This window comes from Podarcis bocagei (assembly GCF_964188305.1).
Source record: "Podarcis bocagei genome assembly, chromosome: 2".
Taxonomy (NCBI): domain Eukaryota; kingdom Metazoa; phylum Chordata; class Lepidosauria; order Squamata; family Lacertidae; genus Podarcis; species Podarcis bocagei.
In genome coordinates this window covers 12,328,140-12,340,208 of record NC_138126.1, presented here as the reverse complement: position 1 = coordinate 12,340,208, position 12,069 = coordinate 12,328,140, and the positions used below count along the sequence as shown (strand labels likewise).

The following is a 12,069-nucleotide window of genomic DNA, read 5'->3' as shown; positions in this document are numbered from 1 at the left end:
AAATCAGAATGGGCTGCTTTCTGCACATGTCCCTCTCTGTCTTCCATCCAACAAGCAAGAGGCATATAGGATGGGAGACACCTGGCTTAGTACATGTGAAAAGGATCTAGGGGTCTTGGTGGAACACAAGCTGAACATGAGTCAACAGTGTGATGCAGCAGCTAAAAACCTAACACTATTCTAGGCTGCATCAACAGGAGGATAGTGTCCAGATCAAGGGAAGTCATAGTCCCACTCTATTCTGCCTTAGTCAGACCACATTTGGAATACTGTGTCCAATTTTGGACACCACAATTTATGAAGGACGTTGACAAGCTGGAACGTGTGCAGAGGAGGGCAACCAAGATGATCACGGGTCTGGACACCCAGCCTTATGAGGAGTGTTTGAAGGAGCTGGGTATGTTTAGCCAGGAACATAGGAGACTGATGGGAGATATGACAGCCATCTTCAAATACTTGAAGTGCTGTCACATGGAAGATGGAACAAGCTTTATTCCCGCTCTGGAGGATAGAAGAAGAGGAGTTTGGATTTGATATCCCGCCTTTCACTCCTTCAGGAGCCTCAAAGCGGCTAACATTCTCCTTTCCCTTCCTCCCCCACAACAAACACTCTGTGAGGTGAGTGGGGCTGAGAGACTTCAGAGAAGTGTGACTGGCCCAAGGTCACCCAGCAGCTGCATGTGGAGGAGCGGAGACGTGAACCCGGTTCCCCAGATTACGAGACTACCGCTCTTAACCACCACACCACACTGGCTCTCACACTGGGTAGGACACAAAACAATGGCTTTAAGTTACATAAAAGGAGATTCTGACGAAACATCAGGAAGAACCTTTCTGACAGCAGGAGCCCTTCAACAGCGCAACAGGCTGCCTTGGGAGGTTTTGCACTCACCTTCCTTGGAAGTTTGAATCAAGGTTGGACGGCCATCTGTCATGGATGCTTTAGTTGAGATCCCTGCATTGCAGCGGGTTGGACTAGATGACTCTTGGGGTCCCTTCCAATTTTACAGTTCTAAGATTTTATGAAATGTCCTTACAACATAATGCAATTTAGGAGGAAGATATGTAAGTTTACATAGCAGGAGGGCTGAGAGCAAATGTAAAAAAGGATGGGACAGCTCCATACTCCTGCATTGCAGAGGGTTGGACTAGATCAGTGTTTCCCAACCTTTTTTGGGCAAAGGCACACTTGTTTGATGAAAAAAATCTCGAGGCACACCACCATTACAGCCCCGTGACGTCAGCGTGCAGCGTCACGCCGGGAGGGACGCATGAAAGTGTAAGTTTCAATTTTTTCCCTCCCCCTTGCCGGGGAACCTCCAAGCTTTGGGGGTGGGGGGGAGGAGGCAGCAAAGCGAGGCAGGAAGGAGAGCGCGGCTTGGCTGGGTGAGCTTTGGCAGGGGCAGGGAATGAGAGCCGCGAGGCGGGCGCTGCGGACGGAGGCGCTGCCCGCCGAGCTCGCAGGCAGCCAGGCAGGCAGACGGCGAGAGCCCCGCGCTGGGCGGCCTCTCCTCGCCGCCCCGCCTCTCGCCGCCCGACTCGCCCGCCTCCCTCCAGGCAACATCTCGCGGCACACCAGGCAACATCTCGCGGCACACTAGTGTGCCGCGGAACAGTGGTTGGGAAACACTGGACTAGATCACGCATGTCCAAAGTCTGTTTCAGGGGCCTAATCTGGCCTGCCAGCCCCTGTGGCAGTTTATTAAAATCCCCCCCCCAAAAAAAACCCTCCACAACTTCAATCCTAAAAAAGGTCAACAACTTTTCAGCCCTTTGGGCGGCCCTCACGACCCTTCACTTCATCAAATCTGGCCCTCTTTGAAAAAGACCCCTGGACTATATTTCTAGGGCAGGCATGGCCAAGATGTCGTGATCGATTTGGAGATCCTGGGGCTGATATTGATCGCAGGCTTCTCCTTCTTCTGAAGCCGACTGGCCTTCTGGGAGTTAGAGCCCTGGTGGCGGCGTGAGTGGGACGTGGTGGAGGGGGGAAGGCAGGAAACGAAAAGGAACACCACCACCACCACCCCCCCCCCCGAAAAAACAGTGAGAATGGCAAAGAAGAAAACACATGGGGGAAAGCCCCCTTAGCACATAATGAGTTTGAGGGAAAGGCTTTAAAGCAACAGCAGAGGAAAGACGGAGAAGCCCAGTGGAGGCTGCCTTGCCCCGTGAGCAGCACAGCTTTGAGCACAGCCACACAGACACACACAGCACCCGAGCAAGGGCGGGACATGGACGGGCAGGGAGAGCAGCTGGCATTTTGTCACCCCTCTCAGTGATGACACCCGGGGCGGGTTTGCCCACCCCCTGCTCTGGTCCCCATGATGGAGGCAGGGAGGCAGGGGCACATTCGCTCCACATTGCAGATTCTCATAGCACTAGAATTCGTGGCCCTCCAAGAAGCTGAGTGTTGGGAGATCCAGGACAGATAAAAGCAGATAATTGAACTATGGAACTCACTGCCACTGGAGGCAGAGATGGCAACCAATGCAGGAATCTTTTGCCCAACATGTCGCTCAAGCTGGTGACCCTTGGATTAAGAGTCCAGCACTATCCAGAGGACACCCCATTTGATGCCCCCGATATACAGTACAGCTTCTAAATAAGGAACGTCAATGCATCAACCTTAAACACATTTATAACAGGGCAGAAGCCCCGCTCAATGCAATGGGGTTTATTTCTGACAAAGTGTAAAGAATGTGAGGCTGTATTTGCAGACAATATTTGAAGCTGACGCCTTGTTCAATTTCTTTTACATTTTCTTCCCGTCTGAGGTCTCCAGAGCGAGCAGCTATCCTGCGTGACGTGGGTCAAGGGGTTCATTTTTAGTCCTCTATCAATCCAATGATGCATGAATTTTAACAGCTGCATGAGGTCTTCTGGGGAGAGGAAGGTTTCCTAGAATTACAGAGTTGAGGGTCCTCTGGTCCCACCCCCTGCAGTGCAGGAAACGTTTGGCCAATTTGGGGTTCAAACTCACAACCCTCATGCTCTGCCAAATCAGACATCTCAAACGGAAAAGAAGATTGAAGGTGAGAAAATTTATTAGGACTCCTAAAAGTATGTCTGTCTCTCTAAGAAGTAAGCTGCAGAGGGAATTCTGGGAAAAGGAAGGAAAACGCAAAGCAAAAGCAACCCATTTTTGTTCTGTTATTTCTGCTGATTTTGACTGGAATGAATCCTCTCAAAGGGCCCTTGGAAAACTGCCCAACCTGCTTTGGGCGGGTAAATGGTTTTTACGTCAGTCACTCTGGTCTGGAGAGAAACTCCTGCTGGGCCTGAGAGGCAGATTTAGTCTCCTCAGGAGATCCTGAGGTGGGTTTTATAATTTCCCCCCAGATCAAAGAAAGGGAGGAGGGTCTCTCCAGAGAACGAGGCTCCTGAGAACGTGTAGAGTTCGGCTCCTGAGTCAGCGTCAGAAAAAGACACACGTCCCCCTTCATAGTCCAGAGTCACCCGGATCCTCCTGGGCTCCTCACTCAGGGACAGAGGAGAGTATTTAGGGGAGGTGCAGGCCCAGTATTCCCCTCCCCACTTCTCCACAGCCCGAATCCCTCTCTCAGGCCTTAAGGGGAAGATGCCCTTTCTCTCCACAGACTTCCTGGCAACCCCCAAAGCCCACTCTTCCCCACTTTCCACAGTGACTTCCCAGAAATGGCTGCCTGCTGTGAATCCCTCACGTCCCAACACACAAGGCCAGTCATTGAATCTCTCAGGATTATCAGGCAGCGCTTGACGTTTGTCTCCCCGTCTCACGCTTTTCCCATCCTCGGACAGGATGAGTTCAGGATGGGCTGTGTCTGGATCCAGAGTGACATTTGCTGTTGGGGAGAAGATGAGGGAAAGAGAAGATTAGGCAGAGTCAGCTGAGAGACAGAAATGGACATTCAGATAAATAAATAAATAAAAAACACCCCAAAAACCCAGATTCCCTCTCATATCAAGGGGATTTCTTTGCATCGCTTGCAAGACTGATACTCCTTGGAGAATAAATATCTTCCTTGTTGGTTTTTAAATCAGTCTCCTTCACTTGAGTGCTGCATGTGTTGCTCTCAAACTTACAAAGTATGAGCCAAGGTTAGACAAATTATCAACATGCATACAACAGCAAAAATCACATTAATTGTTCAAAAGTATGCCAAATACAAACTTTTACCTTTCAATAAAAAGTTGTTTGTATCACTGAAAGCTGTTATTGTGTTTTTATTTTAATACCAAAGGTGTTAATATAGGAGTTTTTTTTTTCTAAACTAAAACCTCAATATTCATGTTAAATTGCCGTGTTGGCACTTAGCAATAAATAAGTGGGTTTTCAGTTGCAGTTTGGGCACTCGGTCTCTGAAGGTTTGCCACCACTGGTCTATAGGCAGGAAAGGAACTCAGACTGGTGTGCAGGCTCTTCGCAGGGACAAGCTCTGCCCCAAGTCCAAGCCTTCAAACCCTCTCCCAGTTCATTCATGGGACATGGAAAGAACCCAAACGCCACTAGAGGACTGTTACCCAGAGTGACGCCATTGATGGGGGTCCCAAAGTCTGCAGAGCAGACGGTTCAACACCCATGAAATATCAGTCCCCATCCCTCCTGTGAAATTGTTCCTCCCCTGGAAATTTACCTTTCTGAATCGGTTTTCTGTATAACAGAGCATCTGAGGAAGCAAAAAGATATAAAGTGTAAGGGCAACACTCTTCCACCAGAAATAAATCTCCATACAAAAGTAACACTTCATAACGTGGCATCCTTAAATTCAAGCACGATTATTAAGTATTAATTAAATTGTACAAAAAATAATTAAAAACAAGAAAATCATAGGAAGAATCTATGAAAATAACTAAAGCTTTAAAACACAGCAATCATAAAGCAAGCTTACAAATAGCAGAATAAAAACATTCAGCATGAATCCTGCTGGTCTCTGAACTTTGTCCCTAAATTGGGCTCTACATTGGAGGACTGGAGGGGAGGCAGAGCAATAGGAATCCCGTAAAAGGAGGCAGAGGGGAGATGGAGGCAGCCTTAACATCTTCCCCAAGTAAAGTGGTGGGGGGAATTATTAAAGCCAACATTGTGAAACATAAGGAGAAGCAAAGTTTAATGAGGAAGAATTGGCAGAGCTCTCAGGCTAAAGGAAACCCTCACAAACCTTCTACAAATCTTTCAGGTTCTTCACAAGCATAATTGTTCCCTTTGGGGCTCATGTGCTCTTGCTTCCACTCTCAATGGGGGAACTCTCAGGAGATCTTGAAGGCTGAAGCCCTAGATATGGCAGCTGCAGGGGGACGTCTGAGGAGGCGGCGGCTCAGGCCTTGGCTCCACGGCTGAGAAAGAAGCCTGAGCAGGAGGCAGAGGGGGAACGGGGGGCTTCTTAATGCCCTTTGACCCCATTCAGAGCAGGAGAACCTCCAAAAGGACAACCCCAGATTGTGTAGACGGGGAACCACAAGGAAAAGGAGGTTTCGTAGAACTGTAAACAGATGCACATGGGAGGAAAAAATCCTGACTTTGCTCTATATTCTGGTTCAGGCTTTCTTTACGGGATCCAGCATCACAATATACATGGGCCATTCTGGGGGACAGGAAATGAAGGCTGGAGCACCAAGAAGGAAGGTATCCTGGGGTTACTCAATTCCATGCAATAAGAGCCTGGCATGTTCAGTTCTGAAGAAGTAACAGAATTCCCAGTGTGAAATCCTGGGAGCCATTATTCATTACCTTTCCATTGTTTCATTGTATTCTTCACAAGGTGATTTAGATCACAGGATTCCAAGATCCTGTTCCTCAGTTCTGGAGGGAAAGCCAGTGGCTTCTCTGGACTCTCTCTTTCCTCATACCTGGTGAAAAGAAAAACAATGAATGGCCCCATTGTGGCCCCGTCTCCCTAATTACTGCAGGAGATCTCAATAAAATGAACAAAGTTGAAGTTCATTTCCCAACAGGTAATTTTCAGGATTCAGCTTCATCTCTTGACACCCACCTCCAAGCCCTGGTCAGTGGCTTCATAAGGATGCTAAACAGCACAAGGGACAGGATGTAACCCCAAGCGACACCACCGGAGGACTCCCATGGCTTCCAATGACGCTGCCCCCTAACAACTTTCTGGGAAGGTGCCAGGACTTAAGAACCAAACCCCTGAGGTGGAATGCCTGCAACCCCTCCCTCCCTGAGCTTCTCCAGAGGATGTGAGTGATGTCCAAAGCTGCCAAGTGGTCAAGGAGAGCAACCTCCACCCTCCTTGCACCCCGTCTCTCACCCAGGAAGGGCCAACTCCATGCCCCATGGGATTCTCCCTCCAGAGGCATCAAACAACCGGACTTTCACCCCCCACTCCAGACCACCTTCATCCTCTCATGCTGGAAACGCTCCCAAGAAAAAGAACCCACCCATTCTAGCCCTACAGACCTTCCCTCTCTCTGTGCCTCAAAGGGGTTTGAGTTTGCAGAGTTAGGGGGCTTCTAGTTGGACATTGAAATCTATTTGTATATCCTAAGCTCTTCCCAAACATCTTTGGCACTTTCTCTTCTAGATGTTTGAAATTACCACAAAGTCCATGAGCAGAAAGTGCAAGAGAAAGAAAAGAGCCCCCATCCCTGTGTGAAGTGATGTGGGGAGGGAGGGAGGAGGCAGTTGACCTTGGAGGGAGAATTGGGGGGCTACAAGTTCAGAAGAGGGGGCTCTACTTTTACCTGTGAGGTGTTGCAGGGAGTGAGTCCTCCAGTCTCCCCCCTGCAGCCCCTGGAGGGCCATGTCTGAGGTTCCTGCATCTCAGCTTCAAAGAGTGATGCTAATGGAAATGAGCCAGATCCACTTACCTCTGCAAGGTCCTTCTCACATCCTAGAGGGAAAAAGAGAAGGGAATTCACTGCACACCACAGGCCACACTAGGAAGACCCCCTCAGACCCTGGCACTCGGAAGTCAGTCTGCCTGGCACATGCCAAGGTTTTGGGTAGGGATGGCGGAATCAGCCCGTTTTGGTTTCTCACAGCTTTTATTTTCCCAGTGTAAAATTATTAACTGTTCTGATTTCACTATCTCCACATTTCCACATCAGTTTGCCATTTTTGTTTAAAATCCTTATGAAAATCCACCAGCATTTTAGGGAAATTTCACATTTGTGGGTTCAAGAGACAATTCACACCATCTCTAGTCTTGGATTATAATTTAATAACTTTAATCCAGTTTGCATTGTGCAATTCAGACGTAAGCAAGCCTACAGGATAATCCTACCATGGCACTGTCCTAAACTGTCTTCCATAGAAGTCCCCAAATTTCAAATGCTTTTTTCCACCTGGAAATTTAAAAAGCACCTGCAGCATAAAATGTCTCCCAAGGGGTAAAAAAACAGCTCAGTGCTTCTTTGGGCTCACCCACACTTCTGCTTTTCCTGTCCCCAGAAAACACGGGTCCAAGTGGTTTTCCTTTGCCCTGCCGCTTTCCCTCAGGAAAAACCTGCTCCTTGGTGCAACATCAAAGAAAACGTCAATGCAGAGAAAACCTGGCTGAGGTTTGCTCTAATTCAGCAGTAAACAGCAGGTTTTCCTGGAGGAAAGGGCTGGGAGAAGCAGCAGTCTGGATGAGTCCCTCTGTCTTGCACTTTGCTCACTGTGACTGAGCACCATTTTGGGCTGATCTGTATCCATGGGGAAGGGGATCAACCCAGAAGTTGTGGAGGGAACGGGAAGAGAAGCTTGGTCAAAAGACTGGCTCATGTCGGAAGGAGGCCTGAACGCATCCCAGACGAAGCCCCCCACAGTTGAGAGGCGTTCGGAGACAAAGCATCAGCAAAGAGCAGAAGATCAGCTCCCGTTCCATCAAGAACACAGACGAATCTCTAGTCTGCATTCAGGTGAGTTAAGCATCCCAGGTCTCTTGGGTCTTCCTGTCCGTTACAAACCTGACTAGAGGCTCCATCGACTCAGCCCCTGCACTCTTTGCATACATGAAAGGGGCAGCCTTTTCCTGGAGCCTTGGGCTGTTCCTGCCACCATCTTACCTGCAGGAGTTCACTCGCTGGCTGCTGACGCTTCTCCTCCATCTCCTGGATGATCCTCTCAAGAGAGGAGAGTTTCCTGGAGAGTCTGGCCAGCTGCTCATCCCTTCTCCCTGCAATCTCCTTCTCCACCTCTTCCATGTGAGTCAGCAGACGTTTTTCTTGTTCTTCCAGGAACTGGCGCAGTTCTCTGAACTTCTCCACAGCCTTCAGACTCTCCGTTTCTGTTAATTTCTGCAAGAAAAGAGGAGGTCTGAGTGTGGAAGGTGATCAGCCTTCAAAACATCAGGAAGAGAATTGTGAGAATTCCACAGGGAGGACACTTCTGATTTTTCAGAGACATGAAACCTCCAGTTACTAAAGAAGTAAACCTTTATTTTGAGGGGAGGCCCTCTCCATTGCTGTTTCTGTTGACTTCTATTTTGCAGAGAGCTGCAGCCTAAAGGAAGGACCTTTTTCCTAGCCATGGATGTTCCCTGCATGTTTTGGGGCATGGCATAACCAGAGTTCAGAGTTGTTCAGAGATCACCCAGGGACATAAAACACCCCTCAGTTTAGGCTGGTGCCATTTAGGTGTAGGGAAACTGCAGAAACAGGAGCAGGAGGACAGTGCAGAGTTCATCCCCATAGCTCCCCTGTTTTCTTAAAAGGTTCAAAATGGCTTGAGTTTCCTAACAATGAACAAGAGCGCACATTCAGAAAGACAACTCTTTAGTAATATTTATGGTAAATCAGGATTTGAATTGAACCACTTCCACCCTCTCAGCTCACAAGTCCTCAGGCTTCTCCTTCACTGCTATTCATATAATAAATGACAATGTTGAAATAAACTCAATTTAGCTGCATTGAAACGTGATGGAGACTGAAATATGGAGACTGAAACAGAACAATCTTTTGAAATTTACACCTCTGAATCTTTCAAGGTTGACCCAGCCAGGTAATAGTAGTAGATAGGTAGCCGTGTTGGTCTGCCATAGTCAAAATAAAAAAAATTCCTTCCAGTAGCACCTTAAAGACCAACTAAGTTAGTTCTTGGTATGAGCTTTCGTGTGCATGCACACTTCTTCAGATACACTGAAACAGAAGTTGCCAGATCCTTCTATATAGTGAGAAGGTGGGGAGGGGTGTTACTCAGAAGGGTGGTGGGAATGGGAGATTGGCAGATAGCTGAGAGAGCCTGTTGACGACTCTTAACGACTGTAATAGGTCTTACAGGAAAAGGCAAGGGGTGAGAGGGTGAGAAATGGTTTAGTCATGTATAGTGAGATAAGAATCCAATGTCTTTGTTCAGCCCAGGTCTTTCCATGGTTTTAAGTTTGGTAATGAGTTGTAATTCAGCAGCCAGCCAGGTAATGTTCACAAAAAATGTATTTATGAGGGTAAAGTACATATCAAAATATTTGTACAAGAATGTAGCCACCTTCATCATAATAATAAATAAACAAACAAACTGATATGGAAAAGGAGAATGGGGGGAAGTTGTAATAGGCAGATTTCCCCATCCCTTCTGAGTCCTGACTCGACTCTTCAAGTGCTTGTTCCCTCCCTAGTAATAAGAGAGACACTTACAAGGAGGTCTTTGCTTTCCTTGTCCAGGGCTGCTTGATGGGCCAGAATTTCCCCTCTCTCTTTCCTCAGAATCTCCAAGCAGTGACAGATCTCTCCCTGAAAAGAAAAAGGGAAACTTTGGTTTAATTGAGACACAGAGAGAGGAGATTAATATTATACAGGCTTCTTGGGTCCAGTGGCCTTGCTATAATAGCGAAGTAAAGTGGTACCTCGGGTTAAGAACTTAATTAGTTCTAGAGGTCCGTTCTTAACCTGAAACACCACTTTAGCTAATGGAGCCTCCCGCTGCTGCCGCCACGCGATTTATGTTCTCATCCTGAGGTAAAGTACCACTGACCTTTTCTAGAGGAAATAAAAGTACAACCTTTTTGGGTCTAAGGCTCCCTGGACCAACTTCCTTCTTTCTGCAGTGTCCCTGTGGGACTCGGGATCCCAGTTAGATCCCCCCTTGCTTGCAGCCCCTCACCCTTTCTCTAACACCCTCCCTTGCGGAGGGCTCTCTCAGCCTCCTCTCCTCTCTCCTTAGGAGTCCTCCTCTGGGTCTCTGAGCTGCCCCAAAGAGAGATGCCTCCTCACGCTGCCCCACAGGGGCCTGGGACTTGTCTGTCCCTTCCCAACAGCAAGGGCCCCTCGCCAGTTTCCTTGCTTCCTCCGAGGCCGCCTCAGCTCCTGGCAGCCCACACCCCCTGGCCAGCCCCAGAGACACCATTCGCCAGGGGAGCTTGTAGCCAGGGATGCTGCAACAAACAGCTGGAGGGACAGAGGCCAGTGTTGCACCCCTGAGCATCATTCAAGGCACCCCGGGTGCCACAGCACACTGGCTGAAAAGCACGGCAGAACTGGGATGGGAAAGTTTTCTAGTGCAACAAACTAGTCTGGAGAAGAGCAAAGGCAGCCATGTTTGCTCCTTTGTCTCCTCCGAGGAAAGTCCCAGCCTGGCCTCTCATCTTGAGGTCCCAGGGAGAAGTGGGAAGAGGAGGAGGAGGAAGGGCTAAGGCCATATCCAGAATGAGGGTTTTATTTTTTATGTATAATAGCACAGGTCCAATTCTGAGTTGTCATGGAAAAGTCATCTTTCTCCCTGGTCTTTGCAAATGCCACTCTGAACCACTGGCGCCCTCCCTGTGGAACGCCCTCCCACCAGACGTCAAAGAGAACAACAACTACCAGACTTTTAGAAGACATCTGAAGGCAGCCCTGTTTAGGGAAGCTTTTAAGGTTTGATGCATTACTGTATTTTAATATTTTGTTGGAAGCAGTCCAGAGTGGCTGGGGAGGCCCAGTCAGATGGGCGTGGAATAAATAATAAATTATTATTATTATAATTATTGTTATCACTGAGTCCTTTGCCATTTGGGATGGGAGGAGATCCTCAGCACACGCACACACACACCCCACCACTGAAATCTCATTGCACAGGCTCCACAGCACCCCCAGAATAAGCATGCTCCCCACCAGTAGGCGCTTCCACACACACACCCCACTCCTAAATCTGCTTCCAAGAGTTACTTGGGGGGAGGATCCTGCACCATCTGGTCAATTCCTGGCCACCACTCCTCCCCTCTCCCACCCAGCTGATCCCTTGCAACCTTGCTGGGGGATGTGGATGAGGTTAAGCCTTTCTCTCCCTCCCAAGGTCCCAGTACAAATCTTTGAAGCTGTTGTGAGTATTTCAAGGGAAGATCCCTTTGTCCCCCTGGAAGAGAGAAAGACTTCAACTCCCTCCTCCCAAACTTCAGGCTTCCCCTGGGCTGCTTTTTACATAATAAACAACCACCAATTCATGCCATGCCTACTTTGGACCTGAGAATTAAAAAGATAGCCTCCCAAGAAAAATCCACAGCTATTTCTCGCCCTCCAGATCCAGGGATCTCCTACCTTGTATTCCTCAAAAGCCTCCTCCAGAGGAATCACCTCGTGATGTTTGTGCTCCTTGGATCTGTCACACACCACACAGATGGGGGCTTCATCCTCCTTGCAGAAGAGCTTCAGGGGCTCCTGGTGATCCTCGCAGACTCCTCCTTTCCCTCCTTCCTCCTTTCCCTCTTGAAGGCTGAGATTCTCGATTAATTCCACGAAGTTTGCCAGTTGCCGGTTGGGGATGAGGCTCCTTCTCTGGACTGTTTTTCTGCACTGAGGGCAGGAAGCCTCTGCCTCCGATTCCCCCCAGAACAGGATCAGGCAGGATCGGCAGAAGTTGTGCCCACACTCTGCAATGGTGACTGGATCCTTGAAGTAATCCAGGCAGATGGAGCACGTGGCTTCGTCACAAAGATTCTGGATGGGACCCCCTGCAGCAGCCATGGCTCCCTCACCAGAGACCCGAGTTTCGTTTTCAGCCACAGGGAGTTTCACTTCCCGGAAATGACTGCGAAACTCAGTGAGCACGTGATCTTTTTAAAAAAGATCTCTGCAGATCCTGAATGTTTTCTTAAGTAGCAGTGAATGCTCCTTGATTGCTTCCCATGCTTTTGACACATGGAGAGCGGGATCTTCATTGTCGCTCACAGCCAA

The 12,069-nt window shown here is 48.6% G+C and overlaps 2 protein-coding genes across 2 annotated transcripts in view; both read right to left on the bottom strand.

The window, feature by feature from the left end:
- Positions 1–12,069, bottom strand: part of LOC308579770 (uncharacterized protein) — a 41,121-nt gene that overhangs the window by 14,296 nt on the left and 14,756 nt on the right. The window contains 5 exon segments of the mRNA XM_081180704.1: positions 6,808–6,830; positions 7,990–8,220; positions 9,556–9,651; positions 10,022–10,342; positions 11,434–11,948. Of these exon segments, the coding sequence (XP_081036830.1) occupies positions 6,808–6,830; positions 7,990–8,220; positions 9,556–9,651; positions 10,022–10,342; positions 11,434–11,948 (1,186 nt within the window).
- Positions 2,663–6,230, bottom strand: LOC308581125 (butyrophilin subfamily 1 member A1-like). Its single transcript, XM_081183618.1, has 3 exons — positions 5,711–6,230; positions 4,617–4,649; positions 2,663–3,824 (listed from the first exon to the last, which is right to left on the bottom strand). The coding sequence occupies exons 1-3, from the start codon at positions 5,859–5,861 to the stop codon at positions 3,304–3,306; spliced, it is 705 nt and encodes a 234-aa protein (XP_081039744.1). The 5' UTR covers positions 5,862–6,230; the 3' UTR covers positions 2,663–3,303.

Excerpts from the sequence above, each read along its gene's own strand:
- LOC308581125 (XM_081183618.1), bottom strand. The coding sequence starts at position 5,861 with ATGGGGCCATTCATTGTTTTTCTTTTCACCAGGTATGAGGAAAGAGAG. Across the intron at positions 4,650-5,710 it reads TACAATGAAACAATGGAAAG|ATGCTCTGTTATACAGAAAA; the intron begins GTAATGAATAAT and ends TTGCTTCCTCAG. Across the intron at positions 3,825-4,616 it reads CAGAAAACCGATTCAGAAAG|CAAATGTCACTCTGGATCCA; the intron begins GTAAATTTCCAG and ends TCTCCCCAACAG.